Below are 22,316 nucleotides of genomic sequence, written 5' to 3'. Positions count from 1 at the left end.
ATAGGTTGTATTCCTATGTATAGCTCAGTGGGCACCTTAGAACAGGGGAGGAGGGGGCACGTGTTATGTACTTACTAAGAGTCCCTCTCTCTCTCTCTCTCTCTCTCTCTCTCTCTCTCTCTCTCTTTTCCTGTCAGAAAGAATCAAAGGATACTAAAACCCCTTCTAGAGACAAAAAGAAATGTGCCACATGTAATGCAAGGCTTGCTTCTGGCTATACCAAAAGCTTATGTGGTCCCTGTATTACTACTGTTGTGAATAGCGAAGAGGATTCCCCGCTCAACAAATTTCTGGGTTCTTTTAAGGATGAAATGCAAGCAACTTTTCAGTCTTTTAGAAAATTAATTGCTGACACACAGATTGCAGGTTCAGCTGCTAAACAGCAGGAGGTGCCCACCTCTCCAGTTCTGGTAGCATCAGGAACAGGTGATCCTGTAGAGAATGAGGAGATTTCCCTTGAGAATTCTGATGCAGATTCTTCCCAGGGAGATTCTGGGCAAGAAAATGTTCAGGATGACTCCCACACCCCTACTAGATTCAAACTCTCCCAGGAGGAGGTAGATGAACTAATTGGGGCTATTCATGAGACATTGGAGTTGAAGGAGGAAAAAGCTTCGCTTTCACGTCATGATAAAATGTATCAGGGGTTAAGCAGGAAAAAACAGAAGGTTTTTCCAGTGCACAAAATAGTTTCAGACTTGGTCCTGAAAGAATGGGAGGAACCTGACAAAAGGCCCTTCTTTTCAGGTGGTTTAAAAAGGAGATTCCCTTTTGATGAGGACCCTGCTGCGGTCTGGAATCAATCTCCAAAACTTGATGCCCCACTAGCAAAGGTTTCTAAACACTCAGATCTCGTGTTCGAGGACATGGGACATTTAGCGGATCCCATGGATAAAAGAGGGGATGTTATCCTCAAGAGATCCTGGGACACGGCCATGGCTAACCTTAAGCCAGCATTAGCAACCACGTGTGTAGCACGCAATTTGGAGTTTTGGCTCAAACAATTGCAGGAACACCTGACAGCAGGTACGTCTAGAGAAGAGCTGTTAAAATCCTTTCCCATGCTGTTTAAAGCTGTGGGCTTTATTGCCGATGCCTCGGCAGAATCAGTAAAGCTTTCAGCCAGGGCAGCTTCTCTATCAGTGGCTGCGAGGAGAACTCTTTGGCTCAAAACCTGGCCGGGAGACACTGCCTCTAAGTTACGCCTTTGCAGCGTTCCTTTTTCAGGAAATTTTTTGTTTGGCACTCCGCTAGATGAAGCGTTAGAACGCACTGCGGATAAAAAGAAGACTTTTCCTGACAAGAAAAAGTCAGGTTTCAAGAAGTTTTTTCGTCCCTTTAAAGGACAAAAGAAAAATCAGGAAAAAGGGAATTCAAATAGACCCTGGGCGACGCAAGGGGGGAAAAAGAAAGCCAATGTGCTCTTTAACCCTCCTGACAAAAATCCCAAAACCCAGTGATATCAGGATCCAAGTGGGAGGAAGATTGGGGGACTTCCTTCCACAATGGAAAAAACTGACCTCCAACAATTTTGTCAGAGGAGTCATAGAAAGGGGTTATGCTCTGGAATTCGATCAAACACCACCAAAAAGGTTCTTGATTACACAACTGGCAAAAAATCAGACAAAAGCCCAGGCATTACAACATCTCATAGGAGAGCTTGTAGATCAGAAGGTCATAATACCAGTTCCCAAACAAGAGGAGGGTCAGGGTTTTTACTCGCACGTCTTTTTAGTGCGGAAGCCGTCAGGCAAGTACCGCCTGATCTTCAACCTGAAACCTTTGAACACGGCCATTCGATACAAAAAGTTCCGGATGGAATCGATCTATTCTGTGAAAAATCTGCTTCAAAAAGATTGTTTCATGGCAAAAATAGATTTGAAGGATGCCTACCTTCATATTCCTATCAGGAAAAGCTCCCAAAAGTTCCTCCGCATAGCCATTCAAGTGAGAGAAAAAATTTATCATTTTCAGAGTCAAGCTCTTCCCTTTGGCCTCTCCTCGTCCCCGAGGATTTTTACAAAGATTCTTGCAGAGACACTGGCCCCCCTAAGACTCCAGGGCATAACAGTCGTCCCATATTTAGACGACTTACTGTTCTTAGCACCGACGAGGCAAAAACTGCTGGCAGACCTAGTGGTCGCCCAGCAGTGGTTGACTCAGTTAGGTTGGATCATCAACCAGGAGAAATCAAACCTCATTCCCTCTCAGGAGATCCTGTTTTTGGGCTATATAATAAATTCAACAGAACAGAAGACCTTTCTTCCTCAAGAAAAAATCGATCACATAACTCAACGAGTAGCGCAAATACAGACAAATCTCCCTGTAACCATAAGGGAGATAATGTCGGTTCTAGGCCTCATGACAGCCTCCATACCAGCAGTGAAATGGGCCAGGTTTCACCAAAGACCGCTCCAGTCATTCCTTTTACAGAATCTTTTAGGAAAGGACTTGGAGGACAAAGTGTTTCTTGCAGAAAAAACAAAACAAGCACTTTGGTGGTGGAGAAACCAAAACAACCTGAAAGGAGGTCTGTTGTGGAACCCCTCGGTTGTGCTCATACTGACGACGGACGCCAGCAACCAAGGCTGGGGAGCCCATCTAGGGGATCAATGGGCACAAGGCCTTTGGAGTCACCTAGAAAAGAAGCGCTCATCAAATTACAGAGAGTTAAAAGCTGTAGCAAAAGGCATGGCAGCATTTCAAGACCAACTAAAACATCAGCATGTGCAGATCAGGTCGGACAACGTCACGTCTGTGGCGTATCTGAACAAGCAGGGGGGAACCAGGAACCCCAGCCTGATGAATATAGCCAAGGAAATGTTTGTTTGGGCAGAAGGGAATCTGGAGTCCCTATCGGCCGTCCATCTCAAAGGTACGCAGAACGGTCTAGCAGATTTTTTGAGCAGACAGTCGATCTCTCAAGAGGAGTGGTCTCTAGATCCGACAGTGTTTGCAGACATAGTTACCAAGTGGGGTCTTCCGGAAATCGACCTTTTCGCAAACAGGAAAAATGCCAAACTACCAAATTTCTTCTCTCTGAATCCAAGAGATCAGCCACTAGCAGTCGATGCCTTACAGAACAGTTGGACATTCAACCTGACCTATGCTTTCCCTCCACTTCATCTTTTGCCGAGAGTCCTCTCCAAATTCAAGATGGAGAAGACTTCCCTCATTTTAATAGCCCCCTTTTGGCCAAAAAGGGCCTGGTTTTCACTTCTACTGTCCTTAGTAGATCGGCCACCCTGGATGTTGCCGTGCAGTCCGGATCTGCTGTCTCAAGGTCCGGTCCAGCACCCCAACCCAACCTTTTTGAATCTGGCGGCTTGGTATCTGAAATAGACATCCTGAAGTCTAAGGGTCTATCAGACAGGGTGATCAAAACTCTGTTACAGAGTCGCAAGCCAAATACCAGAGCAATTTATCAGAAACACTGGAAAAAATTTAATCTCTGGCTGAAAGAGAATAGGAAGAGAGAATACGATTCTCCAACAATTTTAGAATTCTTACAAGAAGGCATCGACAAGAAATTGGCTTTAAGTACTATTAAAGTTCAAATTGCGGCCTTATCAGTTTACGTTCAACGCTCACTGCAGCAAGATCCACTCATTAACAGATTTTGTAAGGCGGTTGCTAAACAACGACCGGCCCCATGCCGAAAAGTACCGACATGGGATCTTTCCATTATGTTGAAAGCAGTTATTAGAGAGCCTTTTGAGCCGATATCAGAGGCTTCTCTAAGGTTAATTACTTTTAAAGACAGTCTTCTTAATTGCAATGACTACAGCTCGCAGGGTCAGCGAACTCCAGGCTCTATCAATCAGAGAACCTTACATGCAGGTATTGGAGGATCGGGTCATTCTGAGAACGGACCAATCTTTTGTTCCAAAGGTCGCTTCTTCTTTTCACAAGAGTCAGGACATTATTTTACCCTCTTTTTGCAATAAACCTGCAAACAGCAAAGAAGAACAGCTGCATCGGCTGGACGTCCGAAGATGCCTTCTTGCCTATCTAGATGCAACTAAGGAGTTTAGAACATCAGAGGCCCTGTTTGTTCTTTTTTCCGGAAATCGAAAAGGAAAACAAGCTTCAAAAGGGACAATATCCAGGTGGATCAAAATGGCCATCTTGGAAGGGTACAAAACTCTGCACCTGGACCCTCCGCAAGGCTTGAAGGCACATTCTACAAGGGCGTTAGCCACGTCCTGGGCAGAAAAAGCCGGCGCTACCCCTGAGCAGATATGTAAGGCCGCCACGTGGTCAAGCATGTCAACATTCATTCGACACTATCGTTTGGATGTCTTGAGTAATCAAGATCAGGCCTTTGGGAGAAAAGTCCTCCAAGCAGTAGTCCCTCCCTAAACTGGTGAGTGCTTGCTCATCCTCTCAAGGGCTGTCCTGGAAGACGCCTTGGGAAAAACAGAGTTAGTCTTACCGGAAACTCTGTTTCCAGGAGTCTTCCAGGACAGCACGTTCCCACCCTATGCTTTGAGGTAGATATATATATATATATATATATATATATATATATATATATATATATATATATATATATATATATATATATATATATATATATATATATATATATATATATATATATATATATATATATATATATATATATATATATATATATATATATATATATATATATATATGAATAATGTAAATGGTATATATGTTATTAACTGTATTTCAGCTCCGTCCTTCGGTTCTTGGATTAAAACTGAACAGATGCCTGAGGGACCGCCTTTTAAAGAGCTGGGGGTGATGTGTTTCCTGTCCAGGGAGGAGCTCCATCTCTCAAGGGCTGTCCTGGAAGACTCCTGGAAACAGAGTTTCCGGTAAGACTAACTCTGTTTTTTTTTATTTCTATTGTTTTACAATGATTAACAGCAGCTACAGCAAAAGTGGGCTGCAGATTTAGGAACCTTATACATGCAGCAGACATGCATACATTTATATGTCTGGAGTTTAATTTTAAATGCATGATTTTCTATATTGCAGCTTACCGATTCTTAGATGTGGTGGCTGCATTTCTTTTTCTAGGTTTTCTTTCCTTTATTTTCAGTTGATTTGGCCAGTAAGTCTTGCTTTATAACAAAACAAGCTCTGTTCCAGATGTAGCAATTGCAGGGATGGGACAAACAATTTACCACCCACAGGGGTGCTTACAATCGGCTTTTATTTATGTGAAACCTTTATCTCAAAAGGAAAAAAAACTGTTCCTGAAACTGTTTACAAAGTGTGAGCTAGAGTTTGACTTCAGTTTGTTAGTGCATCTAAATCTGCTAGTATATCGAACCCCTCCCCCCAGACCGACGATGCTGCTGTGCAAAGGGCACTCTGATACAGGAGATGTGTTATTGACCAGATCACTGGGTGAGAATCGAAATGAGTGAAAAAAGCCAAAAAATAAAAACGAATGCATCCACCACATCTAATAATTGGTAACCTGCAATATATAAAAAATGTTGTTTTCTGTTTAATATCACTTTAAATATGCTGTATTGCACAGCTGATGGGTCTGTTTAAAAGAGAAACTCATCTTGCCAATTCAGGGCAAAGTTAAAGTGCATTTCTGAAATTGCCCTCTCTTGCCTTTACTCCCTCGCAATTGTTACTCTTCAGCAGCTGCTTCCTAAATCGGCAACGTCAATGACCCAGGAGAGCAGTAACATTACTCCCCTGGTCATGTAAATATCCCTTGCTTCTAAAGTCCATTCATGTTCTGATCGCGCTCTAGAGGCTACTGACAAGCGGTGAGGAAACAATGTGATTTGTCTTCTCACTGCCTGTTTTAGCCCCATTTTTGCCATGGGCATTGCACACATTTGTGCGGGGCATTTACAGTGCTTCCCCCATTGACTTGACTTGAATGTGTAGTGCTTGGCGAGCACTACAAGTTGGGTCAACTTGGCCGCCACGTGAAAGTTGCACCCGCAGGGCATGTAAACTCCCCTGTCTGCTGCTAATTGCTGGGCAATAAAACCATGGGTCAACCACACAGTTTTGCCACCTGCAAGCCCAAACAAGGACTAAGGAATGTTACCCCAACATTTTATATTCCTGATATGTGCCTGTTCCATGTACTTGTGTCACAGTATCCTGTTTTCTTTATATTGATTCCTTTGTGTGAAATACCTGGTGTTCCTGCCTTCCTGACTGACCATGCTAGGCATGAGAGCACATCTGTCTCAGTGTAGCCAGTTTTCTATCTGTGTTGGGAGAACAGCCTGCCTGTCCTCCAGTGATCACACTTGTCCTGACAGCCTCCCCGCACAGCCATTCACTGGGAAGAACAGTGTATTGCATACCAATTATCTATACTGTGTGGTATGATTTGAGCCCATACAAAATTAGTGGGCTCAAATCACACTGCAAAGAATCTTCAAGAATGCAGCGGATTCCTGTCTAACTCGCATGCAGTTTTCCGAACTGCTCCTGTGTGCACCCAGGCTGAAGTCACTATGGTTTAAGGTATTGGAGCATTTGCACAAGTAGTTGTGCAAATACCTGGCATCGGCACTGATATCGGTATAGTTGCAACCCTAATACGTACAGTTGTGCTCATAAGTTTACATACCCTGGCAGAATTTGATTTCTTGGCCATTTTTCAGAGGATTTGAATGATAACACAAAAACTTTTCTTTCGCTCATGGTTAGTGTTTGACTGAAGCCATTTATTGTCAATCAACTGGGTTTACTTTTTTTAAATTATAATGGCAACAGAAATTAACCAAATGACCCAGTTCAAAAGTTTACATAACCCAGTTCTTAATACACCGCCCCCTTTAACATCCATGACAGCTTGAAGTCTTGTGTGGATGAGGCCCTTTATCTTCTCAGATGGTAAAGTTGCCTATTTCTCTTGACAAAAAGCCTCCAGTTCCTGGAAATTCTTGGGCTGTCTTGCATGAGCTGCACATTTGAGATCTCCCCAGAGTGGCTCAATGATATTGAGGTCAGGAGACTGAGATGGCCACTCCAGAGCCTTCACTTTATTTTGCGGTAGCCAATGACAGGTCGAATTGGCCTTGTGTTTGGGATCATTGTCATGGTGGAATGTCCAAGTTCGTCCCATGCACAGCTTCCTGGCTGATGAATGGAAATGTTTCTCCAGTATTTTTTGATAACATACTGCATTCATCTTGCCATCAATTTTGACCAAATTTCCTGTGCCTTTGTAGCTCACACATCTCCAAAACATCAGCGATCCACCTCCCCCATACCTTTCATCATAGATCTTGTTGACTCCTCTCCAAATGTAGTGTTTTCGGCGATGAGACCAAAATTTTGCTTTTTTTGGCCACAACCAATGTGCCAGAAGGTTTGAGGTTTGTCTCTGTGCTGTTTGGCGTATTGTAATATTTTGTGTCAATGCGAGGTAATGGCTTTCTTCTGGCGACTTGACCATGCAGCCCATCTTTCTTCAAGTGCCTCCTTATTGTGCATCTTGAAACGGCCACACCACATGGTTTCAGAGAGTCCTGTATTTCACCTGAAGTTATTTGTGGGTTTTTCTTTGCATCCCCAACAATTTTCCTGGCAGCTGTGTCTGAAATTTTAGTTGGTCTACCTGTCCGTGGTTTGGTTTCAACAGAACCCCTCATTTTTCACTTTTTGATTAGAGTTTGAACACTGCTGATTGGCATTCTCAATTCCTTGGATATCTTTTTATATCCCATTCCCGTTTTTTTACAGTTCAAATACCTTTTCCCGCAGATCCTTTGACAATTTTTTTGCTTTCCCCATGACTTAGAATCCAGAAACGTCAGTGCAGCACTGGATGAAAGATGCAAGGGTCTGTCAGGAGTCCAGAAACTCATTGACATTTTATACACACACAGATCACAGGTGAGGATGGTTACCTTGAATAGCCATTCAAACCCCTTTGTGTCATCTTGTGTGCATGTTATCAGGCCAAAATCACCAGGGGATGTAAACTTTTGATCGGGGTCATTTGGGTAGTTCCTGTTGCTATTATGATGTAAAAAGTGTAAACACAGTTGATTGATAATAAATGGCTTCAGCCAAACATTAAACATGAGTGAAAGAATGTTTGTGTAATCATTAACATTTTCTGAAAATGGCCAAGAAATCATAACTTCTTCCAGGGTATGTAAACTTATGAGCACAACTGTATACACATGTTTTGCCTTTTTATTTGTATTAATTTGAATGGGTTGATTTACAATTTAAGTGTTTACATATACTTTAAGCATAGCTAGTAGTCATATAATGAGATCCTGTAGAACTTATAGTCAAATTTAGAAGATGCAAGACTGTTGATATTTTGTATGTTTTTTATTACGAAGGCTACAGTATGTCCTTGCATGTTTGTTGGAACGCTAAGAAACCTCAGTGATGTATCAACTGAACAATAGTATAAGTGGTGCAGTCCAGAAAAACTATGGTGAGCTAGGAGTTTTGTGTAGATAGGTGTACATCCTCCCTTGCTGCTGAAAGTCAGATCAATTGGTTGCCAATTACATAGAAACCTGAGAATAAAAAGCTAAAACTGTTTTATCTCTTCAGATTTTGTTGACGGAGGAGCTGGTGGAAAGGATGCTGGAAGACTTAGAAGATTTAAGCTCTCCAGAGGAAGTAAGCTCTCATTTGTATAAGTGAGGGGGAGGAAAGGCTTCTTTAAACCGCCAGCCTTTCTGCAGTCACTGCAGCCGGAGGCCTTTTCTTCAAACATGGGAACTTGCTGGAGTGTGCCATTTCTCCTGTTCAGTAACAGGGTCACGCATTCATAATTATTCATTTATTAACCCATGTTAAAGACTCCGTAAGCCTGCAAGCTGAATACATAACAAAGTAATAATATATTTGGAAGGTTTGATGCCTGGTATGTAATAGAGCCTCATTTGCTCTATTAAAGAAATTATAGCATAGAAAAATGATGTTACTGCTAAGGGTATTAATAACATTGCGGATTTGTGATGAATTGAATTGCAGAGCGCTCGAAGGATTCTTACTAGAGTGTCAACATCATCCACTCCAGTCTGAGAACACTCGTATTTATCTGTCCTGAGGATGGTGGGGGTTTAGAACACAATGCAGAATAGATACAGGGAACAAAAATATACTCAATTGCTGGGTTTCCCTCTAGTGGTCAGAAATGGCACTGCATTTTTTTAATTCACGTAGCAGGTTGAAGATGAGCACTGTAACAACTGAATTAAAGGGGTTGTAAAGACAAAAATATTTTCCTAAATTAAAGTCTGACAGTAGCTGATAAAGTAAAAAGTAATAATTTGCATTATAACTAGTTTAATATCGAGTTGTTTTATTCACCTCCGTCACTCCTGAATCATTATTCTCACTGACTTCCTGGTTTGCGGTGCGCATTCATTCTTGCTACAGCACGGCCTAATGGGAACTACAGTTCCCATTTTGCTTAGCCTCCATGCCTGTGAGGGATAAGAGAATCTTTACGCAGGGCTGTAGTCATAGGGAGGGGGTGAGCACATTCTGCTTTCCACCATGCAAAACGGCTCAGATGCTGGTGGAAGAGGAGTGATAGGAAATGGCATTTTCTAACCCGGATTACTGTATTTTGGAGGTCAAAAGGAAAAACGAGGTAAGTCATATTTAAATGCTCTAGCTTACAGCAATCAATTGATCTAATAAAAAAACGAACCTTTAGTGTTCTTTTAAGGCCCTATCCACATTGGCATTAAAAGTAGGAGCTTGAGGCGCGTTATTATAAGTCATGCTACTAGTAAAGCGATATGCAATTGATTATATGGACGGCACATACTGTACTGTTCACATTATCAAAACATGAAGCCATTTGCGTCACTTTCCTGCACTTAAAAAATGAAGTTTTATGTGGATTTTGGAAGGCATTGAAGCATCTCAACTCTTTCCATTCAAGTCTATGGTAACGCACAATAAACGCGTTTGGGGCGCACATAAGGCATTTCGGAAAAGTTTTTTAAAGTTAAATGCGCTTCAAACTTGATTGATAATTTGCATTTATGTCATAGACGCATTTGTTTAACGTCAGTATTTTCAGCTATTGTAAAAAAAAAGGTGTTGGAAACATGTTCATCTATTCATTGCAGATGTCTTTACAAACATAAGCACTGTGCTTTAACCACTTAAGGACCGCCTCCTGCACATATACCTTGGCAGAATGGCACGGCTGGGCACAAGCATGTACCTGTACGTCCTCTTTAAGTGCCCAGCCGTGGGTCCGAATCTCCGCGGCCGCGGGATCCGCGGACCCGATCGCTGCGGGAGTCCCGGTGGTTAAAGTCGATTCTATGTGCAGGAGAGCCTCGGCTGGCCTGGGACTCCCTCTCCTCATTGGCTGCAACAGTAGAGGGAGCCATCAACTCCTACTGCTATTAATCACAGCCAGTGAGCCAATGAGGAGAGAGCAGGGGTCGGGGCTGAGCTACAGCTCTATCTCTTATGAACACATAGAGCAGGGCTCGGAAGCGAGCACACACCCGTGCCCTCTATAGCAAATGACTTGCTATTGGGGGCACTGGTCGAGGGGGAGGGGCCAGGAGCGTCAGCAGGGGAACCAAGAAATAGCGGTTTGGGGTTGCTCTGTGCAAAACCACTGCACAGAGCAGGCAAGTATAATATGTATATTCAGATTTAAAAAAAAAAAAAAAACTTTTAATACCACTTTAAGAGATAGAGAGTAATATTGGGAAATACTTGCATAACATACAATCTGATCCTATGTTTGTAAACCTCTCCAATATAAATAATTTTCATGAATAAAACACAAAATTGATATGATAGTGTAATAAATGCAACACTGTCCGTTTTTTATCAAAAGGAACTGTTTGTTTCCTGTGCTGCACATTCCCCCCCCCCACCCTGCTAACCCCCCACCTTCCTTACCACTTACCCATAACTGCTGTGCTGAAATGTCCCAAGGGGTGCCAAATGATTCCTGTTGCACACAAAAGCGTTGGCATGGAGATAATTGATTATGATCATAGGTGCTAAAACTCTTGCATTCTCTCTTGCATTCATTTATGAAGGTGTCTGAAGGAAGAGATATCTGTCTGCTGTTCCCCAAAGCAGCCCATTGCATAATTGCTTTTGTTCTCTTATACTGTAAAAGGGAGAATGTGGATGTTTGATGAATGCTGGTTGTCCGTGTCTGAGATATAAATTGCTGTAGATATTTTGCTGACCACTGGATGGAACTATAATAGTGGCCACTGTGTTTAAAATAAATTAATTTTCTTCCTCGTCAATTGAGGAACACAGAAATTCAGACGCGGTCAGGTTGTACTGCCAGGAAGATTGGACACTACAAGCAGATTTTTTTTTAACCCTTCCTCTACCCAGTCTCCCTAGGTTTATTTTTTTGCTAGTGTTTTAGGAGGATGGAGTTTGTTTTCTCCAGCTCTGCTGAGAAAAGTCTAGCCAGTTTTTGTGCTAGCCCGTTTTTTTTGCTTTTTTTTATTTGTGGATTTAATTTCAATGGTCTTCAATCAAGATTGATCACCACAATGTTGCTTGAGCTGTCTTTACATAGCTACCTGGATGAGCATTTTCTCATCTATGCTTTGGAGGCAATGCCCAGACTGCTGGACTGGATGTGCAGGTGTTATCTGAAATGTGATCTTCTTGCACTGGGTGTATGCATTAAACTACCTGTGGATCCCTCTCCAGGTACAGAGCTGTTTCACAGCCCCAGTTGTGACCCCCGTCAGTCAAGATTAACTTTGTGCGTTAGACCGGATTGCGAACTTGCCTGTAGCTGCATTGTTGTGCCCCTGGTTTCATCTTGGTAAAGGTTAACACTGAGGGATTGAGCACTGACCTCATCCACCGGGTGGGTATGCACTCGCTATTTCTCCCACCATTCACCACAGGAGAAGCACAATCTCTTCTGTATGTTATGTGCTCCTAAAGTGACCTGGTCACCTCCAGCAGCCTGAACCTCAATAATACCAGCTGCTTTGGGTTTTGGTAAAACCTGAAACCATGCCTGAAGTCGGGCCTAGATGCCTTTTTTTAAAGTGGTAGTAAACTTGTAAAAAGAAAAAAATTCTCCCTGCAAGGTAAAGGCATAATGTGCTAGTATTATGAAAGCCTTAATTTGCAACTAAGCCCTTCAGTCGCGCACTGTCATCGCTGCAAAAGTTTCCATCTTCACCCCCTTCCTCCTGGGTTCGGCGGCTGCAGACGCTTGAACTGTCACTCTGCGCTTATGTCACTCCCACACATGTGCAGGAATCACGGCTGCGGCACAGACAACTGAAGGAACAGCATGGGTATGCAGTTCCTTCACAGTGCATGCACTGGTGATGTCACTGGCTCCTGCTCACTCGAATATTTCTTAAACAATGCATGTTTAGAAGATATTTATTTCACCTACAAGTAAGTTTTATTATAAGCTTACCTGTAGGTAAAAACGAAATAGTTTACTACCACTTAAAGCTTGGCCGCAACAGGTCTGCACAAAGAGACATGAGTCTCCCTGCTATGGCTGGCCCCAGCCCATACCTCCTCAGTGGAACCTGATTTCCGCAGTTTTGAACCTGGATCCCCCTATTGTTAGAAGATGATCTTCATCTGAGTCTTCCTCAGCCCTGTCAGGTAAACGGAGAACCATGCTCTGTCCTTAGGGACCTTTGTATCCACTCAGGATTTTTTGGACTACATGTGCTCAACTCGTATGAAGATTGTCAACACATTCCTGCACAGTCTCTGACCTTCCAGAGTCTTTAGATCAGGCTGGACCACTAGTTCCAGTGACCATATTTGATTAAAAATCCCCCCCAAACAGACCCTCTTTGAGGCATCGCAGTCTCCAGCTACCCTCTCAGAAATAGCAGGTGTGTTTGTATTGGACCTTATTTAAACACTACTCTGCATTTGGAGAATCGGCCCCAGTTTTGTCTTTTAGAGTGTGTACAGTGCACAGACATCCCTCTTGTGCCTTCTATTTGAGGTTTTTCCTTATGCTGACTTGAAGCACCCTGTGAGGGGTCATGGGCCCCAACGGAGTGTGCTGAAAGCCATAAACGGTTTAAAAACAGACTGTTCACACTGTGGGTCAACCAGCGTACCACTTTAACAGGAACACCACTAGTCAGGTGGAAGGCGCAGGCTCACCGTTTAAAGATTCTATAGACAGACAGTTGACATCCTTCCTCAAATCTATTTGGTTCTGCCCTCCATCTTGTGTCGGCAGTGACCTATATCGCTGGGTAGTAGTTAAAGCTTGTGCTGACCAGCTTGCTGATGTTTTACAAATCTATATTTTTATTTATTATTTTTCCTTTGTATTAGCTAGTATTCCATCTGGTTTTACAGCAGACGGTTATCACCCCTGTCTCACAAAAAAGTGACTGAGTTTAAATGTGATAGGTCGAATGCACTCCAGTGACAACCAACAACATATTGTTAAAGTGGGCCTTCTTTCTTATATTACTAGTCTAGCTCACATGATGGCTCTCCACAGGGTTTTTGAGTCCACTACCCTGTTTTGTACACCTAATGATTGTACTCTTCGTAAATATGCAGATGATACTATGATTGGAAAGAGGTTCAGAATCTGGGTGATGTTTGACAAATAATCTGACCTAAAATATTGAGAAAACATTTAAAACTGATTTTACGAAGTGCAGAGGGGATTTGCCCCCATTGTATATATGAGAATGAATCTGAAACAAGCACTCTATTCCTAAAGCTAGAAAAAAAAATAACCACTCTCTCCAATATAATTGTCTTCTAGTCCGTGCAAACGTGTAAAATTTATATTGTACAGGATTTATATTGTGCCAACAATTTACACAGCGCTTTTCAACATGGGGGGAGACCGTACAGTAACAATTCAATACAGGAGGGATCAGAGGGCCCTGCTCATTAGAGCCTACAGTCTACGAGAGGTTTAAGTGATATGACAGGTAATAGCTGTGGGGGGGGAGGTGATGGAGAAAATGAATGTACAGTTGGGTAAATGCAGGATAGGCTTCTCTGAAGAGATGGGTTTTCAGGGATCATCTAAAAGCAAGAGTGAAAGATAAGGGGTAGGGTGTGCCATAGGATGGGTGAGGCGAGCATGGGAGGAGGTGACTAGGGAGCTAGAGAGCAGGCTGTCTTGGGAGAAACAAAGAACGATTATGTTGGTATTTTGAGACTAGGCTAGTTATGTATCTGGGGGCCAAGTTGTGGATGGCTTTGTAATTTTTTAGTATTTTGAATAATTTGTTGAGTGAGCGGGAGCCAATGAAGGGATTGACACAGTGGAGTAGCAGACACTGAGTGGTTGGTAAGGTGGATTGAGCCTGGTAGCAGCATTTATAACAGACTGAAGAGGGGGGGGGGGGGGGAAGGGGAATAGTCTATGTAAAGGTAAACCAATGAGAAGCGAGTTGCTGTAGTCGAGGCGGGAGATGACTAGTAATTAAATTGGGAGCTTAGCGGTGTTGTCGGTTAGAAAGGGATGTATTTTGGAGATTTTGTGGAGGTTGAGGCAGGAAGATTTTATAAGTGATTGGATGTGGGGCTGAACGGATAGTTCAGAGTTCAGGAATACACCTAGAACCTTGGCATGTGGGAATGGGCTGATAGTTGTGCCATCGATCTTGACAGAGATCAGGGGAAGGGGCGCGTAGGGGAGGGACAATGTATGAGCTTGGTTAGGACTCAATTGGATAGATTGCATTTGAGGAAGTATTGTGACATCCAGGCCGATATGTTTGTTAGTAAATTAGTGATATGTGAGGAGACTGAAGCAGTGAGAGGTAGGGAGATAAATTTTGGTTTCCTTGGCTTAGAGATGGTGTTGGAAGCCATGGGATGCTATCGGCTAACCCATGGAGGAGGTTTAGATGGATAATAGGAGAGGTCCAAGAACAGAACCTTGGGGGACCCCTACAGAGCAAGGAAAAGGAGAGGATGCAAGCCGGCCAGCGTAAATATGCACCCCAAGATAAGACGGCGTAGGAGACTTGCGCCGCTCGTATCTTGGCAACAGTGAGGTGTATCTGATTCTTTGAATCAGGCGCCAAGATACGACGCCTCACACTCAGACTTACAACGGCGTATCTGGAGATACGCCGTCGTAAGTTTCTGAATCCGGCCCATTGTGTCTATTATTCTGGTATGTCCAAATTGCAAACCGAGAGAAGCTTGCAGTATTTAAATTATGAGTGGAATGGCAGCAGTTGAGAGACATACCTGTGGAGGTACAAAGAAGAAGTTTTCAGAAGGATTTAGGAAGTGCTGCCACTTAAATAACCCTGCTTAAAGAAATAATCCCAGCAGCAGCAAATGTGTTCCCCCTGAATATGTTGTATTATAACCCCCACAACATATAAATCCGCCTTCAAATCTTTATATCTTCCCTTGTTTCTGTGCCCCCAGTATTTATAAATTCTCACCAGATATTCTGACCCTTATGTATTGGTGAGGCAAATCTCTTTCCTGCCTCCAGATGTCTCCCTCCTTCTTGCCGAAAATCCCCTGTTCTTATGGTACTCTCAGCGTCTTATGCGTAAGCCAAAAATACCACATCCATAGTGTAGCATATCATATTAACCAGTGTCATACAAAACAAAAATATGCTTGCCATATTTAAACACAGTGCTACATGTGATTGTGCAAATCCTCTCCACAATCGCCACCATGCAGATGAATTCTCTCCAGAATCTGCGACATGTCGTTCTCATGGGGTCCAAATTTGTGCCAAACATTCCCAGGGCCCCTTAGGTTATCAATGACAGGGGGAAAAAGCTCATAGTGTAGTAGGATTTAAAATCACTGTTTTTAAGATTCCCTTGAAAAAGTCACATGACGAAACATGTCGAGGAAGTGGTTTGACGGTTAGGTAGGAAATGGAAGGCCACTAGTGGTCTTTCAGCTTCGTTTTAACATTATATGCTGTTTTTATCTTCTGGACTTTTGTAAGTGTATATTTTTATTAAACAAACAGTGGTTTTTAATCCTACTGCGCCATGAGCTTTGTGTTGGCTAGCTTATTATTTCTCTGTTTGCCAGTGTGCATTACTCCTGTAGGCAGAAGTATAACCCAATTGCCATCTGGGTTTGTGTCCCCCAATGAATTCCAAACAATCAGTTTCAAAGCTGAAGTTTGGTTAAAAAAAAAAATCCTACAGTCACATCATTTACATGTAATGGAGTATGCGAAAATTTTGAGTATAGCCTCATGTAGACAGATTAATAATCAGTAAGGGTGTACCATCATCCGGGAAGGTATGTAACAACAAAAGGAGGGTGGGGTAAGAGGGAAAAAGGGACAGTGGCTGAAGTTGACCCAATAGTATTCCCTCCCCCTAAAAATTTGAGGACTGTCTTGGTACGATAAAATTAACATACATATAGTATAAAAAGGAATTTATTACAATGTAGAAAAATAATACAATAAATACATAAATAAAACCGAAATTGAAAAAACAGAGGCCTGGGATAGCTCCAGGTAAATTCCGTAAATTACAAACATATGGAATGGTCTGTCTCGACTAGTTTCGTGGTATAACCACTTCTTCAGGAGAACCACTCTATAAAATAAAAAATACAATAAACAATAAATAGATGCATTGATAGACAGGGTTACAGCAAAAGATTTAAAAAAAGATCATAATAATCATAATGTTTGGCTTACCCAATTTGTGGTGGTCATGTGCGGCACACACCACCAGAAACATTGGCCCCATGCGGTGGACAGGGGGGGATATGCAAGGATCTCTAGGGGGGCATAATGTAGATGGTAATTATGGTGAAGGGCGCAAGTAGGGGGGGGGGGGGGGGAAAGGGAAGGGGCGAAGGGAAAGGGGAGGGGAGGCCACCCATGTGGAGAACGAATGAAAAATGGGAAGGGTAAAGGAAAAGAGGGGAAGGAAAGAATTGAAAAAGAGGAAAGGGAGATGGGGGGGAGAAAGGGATAAAGGCAAGTAGGGAGGGGGGGGAGAAGGAGGGGGTGCCCAATACCAAGGATAGATGAAACTAAATGGGCAGTGCGGACACACTGGCTCACCAGTAGATGGAATGGATGGATTGCCAAACCATGTGGTAGTGGATGATACTGCGGGGGCAGAGGCATAATTGAGGTGGGATATGTCCGCTCTGAATGCTAACATACAGTGGGTAGACAGTATGTATGGGATTAGATATAACAAACCAATTGGCTGTATAAAACAAGTTAGTGAGAATCTAAAATTATATAAAAGGGGTAAAGTTTTGGTTGCAATGAGAGCATACGGGACAAGGTAGTGTCCCTAAGGACAGGAAACCGTACCTAATGGAGATCTGCTCACAATGGATTGGTAGCAGCCTCCAGCCTCAGCCCCGCATAAGGAACACATCCGTAGAGAGATACTGCCGTGCTCATTCGTGGGCGGAAGCCCATTAAATTACCTCCAACCCGGAAGCGCCAGGACCGACGCCGAGGGGCGGCGTGTGACGTAACCAGGTCAGTTTCTCCACGTTGCGCGGGTGCATGAAGGCGCTACCGCGCATGCGTGTTCGGCCCGGGCTATGGACAAGGGTCCAGCTCGGGGAGAACAAGAAGGGGATGACAGATCACCCCTGCCAGGAGAAACACAAGTCCACCTCAGGGGACAAAAACCGGACAGCAAGGGGCCGCACAGAATCACCAGGGGTAGCCAATTGCAAATACAAGGGACATAAGATAAGGTTCAGGGGAACAATAACGACAATATACAATGTAAGCGGGAGGTGTAACTCCCCCTAAATCGATAACCTTCATATTGGTAAAACATGTCAGGGAATAGTAAAAAGGAGCTAGTGGGTCATAGGGACTGTATTGACTGGGTAGGGCCAAGATTGGGGCAATTTGTATGATCGAGGCCATAGATCGAAGCATACTGGTCTAATTGGATTAACCTATTGTGAAGTGGTAAAAATAAGGACAAGGTGAAAATGATGTGTAGATGGGTGGGGCTGAGCTAGGCTCACAAGGTAAGTGCAGTGAATTCATGTGTAACATGAAAAAATAATAAATAATTAACTAAGGTGATATTGGGGTGTGAATGCATCAACCGATGCGTGCACAAAGATTTAAACATGTTGATGGGGATGACAACAATTAAATTCAGTAGGGTTTAAAGAAAAAGGAAAGAGCCAAGGATATTGTAAAGGATAGAAGGGAGGTGTCCTAATTACCCTTGATAATAGATAGAGGGGTGACAAGCAGGCCAATTGGCAGAATATTTGCCCAGAAGAGTGTAACTGGCTTAATTGCAGTTAGTAGGGGGGGGGGGGTGAGCCCACAATGACTTAGTCATAGAAGTGAGAGAATAGTTCAAAATTACAACATGTGTCAGGGGAGGGTATAGATTGCGGCTCAGAGTTCCACGTGTAGTTATCGCGTGAATTACTACCAGATCGGAATGATTACCGATCCATTATCACAATTAGCCTTACGTAAAGCTAAGTGGAAATAGCCGAATTAACCCCACCCAATACAGGTGAACATAACTAATATTAAAATAATATCAGTAAGACGATAAGAAAACCTAACTGCAAGGAAAGCTAATGGTCCTACCTGCTAGATGCCAAGAGTGTCCATATGTCATCTAGCCGAATGGACAATCTCCAAGGGAATCGAGATATATATATATATAGATATATATATATATATATATATATATATATATATATATATATATATATATATATATATATATATATATATATATATATATATATATATATATATATATATATATATATAAATAAATAATCATTTACACGTTAGAGGCGGTGTGTGCCGCGCATGACCACCACAAATTGGGTAAGCCAAACATTATGATTATTATGATCTTTTTTTAAATCTTTTGCTGTAACCCTGTCTATCAATGCATCTATTATTTATTGTGTATTGTATTTTTTATTTTATAGAGTGGTTCTCCTGAAGAAGTGGTTATACCACGAAACTAGTCGAGACATAGACCATTCCATATGTTTGTAATTACGGAATTTACCTGGAGCTATCCCAGGCCTCTGTTTTTTCAATTTTGGTTTTATTTATGTATTTATTCTATTTTTCTACATTGTAATAAATTCCTTTTTATACTACATGCATGTTAATTTTATCGTACCAAGACAGTCCTCAAATTTTTAGGGGGAGGGAATACTATTGGGTCAACTTCAGCCACTGTCCCCTTTTCCCTCTTACCCCACCCTCCTTTTGATGTAATGGAGTATGTCCCACATTGTGCAGTCCGCTGGATCCTTGAGAAATCCTCACTTCAGTGGTGCCTGTCCTCTTGTCTGATCTTCAAACTCTGCAATAGTTAACAGCACCTACATAAGACCCAAAGCTGGTAATCGGTGCAGAAGTTCAGAGACAGGAAGGGGACAGGCATCGCTGCAGTGAAGATTTCTTTAGGAACCAGTTGCCTGCAAAACATGGCTATTTATGTGAAATGGATTGTCTGTCGAGGACAGTGTCTTTATCAATCTTGATACTCTATGCATCCAGCACAGTAATCGTACACATCAGGGTTGCCAACCTCCTGCGGCATCTTTTACTGACAAAACATGGGGAACTTACTGACTAAGCACATGTTTTACTGACAACCTGAAAAATGACAACTCCTATTAAAAACTAAGATGCCGTATTTACTCGAGTATAAGCCGACCCAAATATTAGCCGAGGCACCTAATTTCACCACAAACTGGGAAAACTTTTTTTGACTTGAGTATAAGCCTAGGGTGTCCATCTGCATGCCTCACTTTGCCTCACTGTGTCCATGTGCATGCCTTACTGTGCCCATGACTAGACTTGCGTTTTAACATGGGAGTATATAGAGGGGGTGCCCAGCTTTAAAAAAAAAATGGTGCTTCCCGGCCATAGGTCCCCCGGACGGCAAACTTTGCACACTAGTAGAGGAGACCTGGGGCTATATGTGTGCCAAGTACCGTGTCTCCAAAATCCGGGAGATCAGGTGCAAAAAGGTGACTCGTGTATAAGCCGAGGGGGGCATTTTCAGCACCAAAAAATGTGCTGAAGAACTCGGCTTATACTCGAGTATATATGGTAATCAATACTTAAACCATATAAACACAGACAATACACATAAGTAATTTGCCTGGTTTACATTTAAAGTCAACACAGCATGACCAATTCTCAGCCCCTGAGATTTACGAACAGTTAGTCACCGACTTTTACAAACTTGGTAAATTTACTGACTGTAGGCAACCCTGGTTGGCATTGCACTATGTATAATAGGGCACATGTTCTAGAGTTACACATAAACATTATGATTATTTTTTTTTTTCTCCTCCCTTTTTAAAATGGTAGCTGACTGGTTTTAATGTTCTCATTCCACAGATGAAATTGCCAAAAGAGTACAGCTGGCCAGAGAAGAAACTAAAGATTTCCATCCTTCCAGATGTCGTATTTGATAACCCACTACCGTGAGGAAAAGGGCGCGACCAGCCACGACGCAGAAAGATGATGAACTCTGCCGCTTTCAGCACTGCTTATGGCTGTAAACCAAAGGAAAGCAGTTACTGCACAATCATCACTAGAAGAGACCGATAACACAAAACTTGTGATATTTCAGCACCGTGACTGTATATCCTTACCGACTTGCTGAATTCATAGAACCCTGTTCTATTTCAGTACACAGTTCTGTCAGTTAATGGCTTTCTCTGTGCTCCTAAATGACATCCGTGTGATGGTAGCCCTCACTTAACAAGTTAGTATTTAGCTAATGCTATATTTCCTGAGTACATCGATTCTTGTACGACACTGGAACCTGCAAGTGGTCACAATGCTGGCCACAGGATTGTTCCTTCGACTGACTTTCCACAATCGCAGTGTTACTTTTCAGTAGTTGAATATTGATTCTGTGTGAGCCAGATAATATATACAATAACTGATGTGTGGGGGATTTTATCAGTATTCTGATTTTTTTTTTATTGTGATTTAATTATATATTTAATACACAGATATTCTCTAGTACATAGAGCACTTTTCTTTCCCAACATTTTTAATTGGTCTTGATTCATAAGTGGAGTATCAGATAAAAGTATTATGCAGTATTTTGCAGACTGATCCGTGAGGTGTTGCCCCGGAATACTTTATCTATAAATGGGACCGCAATGGACCTCGGTGTAGTGCTGAGCCATGGAAATGTCCCGTTTTGCCTCTTAATTAAGTTCCAGTGCCTAATGGAGCAAGTCTGTGTAGCTGGGTGAAATTGCTTGTTAATCTTTCACTTATCAACTCTCATCAGGAAACCTTGAGGTCTGACTCACACATTCAGGTTTTCCTTTAGTGCCTACAGTTCGATTCTCGGATTTTATAAGATCTGTTTTCATTTCATAATGTCAAGTTCCAGAGTGCTGCTATAAATGTATTGATGCAAAGTCCCTATTTTACTTGTATTTTATTTCATTTAGGGCAATGACCAGGAAGCTATAGTTGGGATCTTGGTTAAATGAAGACCTAGTTACTCAGTTACTGCCCTTTCTTTGTGGATGAGCCTGATAATGGTGATTCAATTCTGACTAAACATACCAGAGCAGGAGGAGATTGCCCGTAACAACCTGGTATCTCTTTTGTTTTATACAGCTTATAACTATAAATGGACAGAAGGAAGATTCTTGTAAAGCAAGTACCGATCTTTCTACATATGCTAAAGTGTGCAAATGGCTGGTCATACACAATAAAAACAAACCTGCTGACATTCAGCCAGTGTATGGCACCCTGTCTGACAGAAGCTGGACAAGCATGCTGGGAAAACGGAAGCCAACCGACCCCAGATCGGTGCTCCCAGCCAATGGTGGAAACCCCCCCCCCCCCCCCCCATCAGAACACAGCAGCTCAGTGGTAGAGATCGATATACTAACTTCGGATAGTTAGTATAGTGGCTCCGACCAGAGCTGACAGTTCCCCCATGGGATTGAAAGAAAAAAAAACGTGTACCCGGATTTACCACACGCCCTAATCTAAGCAATCCCTTTGTACCAAGTCAGGCAGGCCAGCCCCTGTACTACGTAGTTGATGGTAGAGCTAAAGGAAATTGTGCAATCAGATTGTATAGATACACCTAAAGCCTTAGGCTGGCCATACATTTTATACAATTTTCTTATTCAATTTAAGTGTCTGTCTAGGTTTGACCACCTATTATATGGTTTTGGTAAATCTAAAGAAAAATTGTATACCCTTTTATTAGATGATTGCTAAACTGGAACCCCAGACAAAATATTTCCTCAGTTTTTTTTAGGCTAAAATGGGAAATCTCATGCGAGACTTATTTGGTTATTTGTCTCATGTTGGCAAGGTATCTCCTCATTTCTTATCAGAGGGACTGGAATTTGAGAAA

At 42.4% G+C, this 22,316-nt stretch overlaps 1 protein-coding gene across 2 annotated transcripts in view; it reads left to right on the top strand.

Moving 5' to 3' along the window:
• SUFU (SUFU negative regulator of hedgehog signaling) overlaps positions 1-21,360 on the top strand; it is a 73,957-nt gene extending 52,597 nt beyond the window's left edge. For both annotated transcript variants that reach the window (XM_040361888.1, XM_040361887.1), the window contains exons 11-12: positions 8,542-8,610; positions 20,315-21,360. In XM_040361888.1, coding sequence (XP_040217822.1) covers positions 8,542-8,610; positions 20,315-20,404 — 159 coding nt within the window. In that variant the 3' untranslated portion in view covers positions 20,405-21,360. The remainder of the gene's footprint in view (positions 1-8,541; positions 8,611-20,314) is intronic.
• Positions 21,361-22,316: the final 956 nt, after the last annotated feature.

The sequence above is a fragment of the Rana temporaria genome, chromosome 8, assembly GCF_905171775.1.
Source record: "Rana temporaria chromosome 8, aRanTem1.1, whole genome shotgun sequence".
Lineage (NCBI taxonomy): Eukaryota > Metazoa > Chordata > Amphibia > Anura > Ranidae > Rana > Rana temporaria.
The sequence above is the reverse complement of the archived record's forward strand: the minus strand, read 5'-3'. Positions and strand labels throughout refer to the sequence as shown.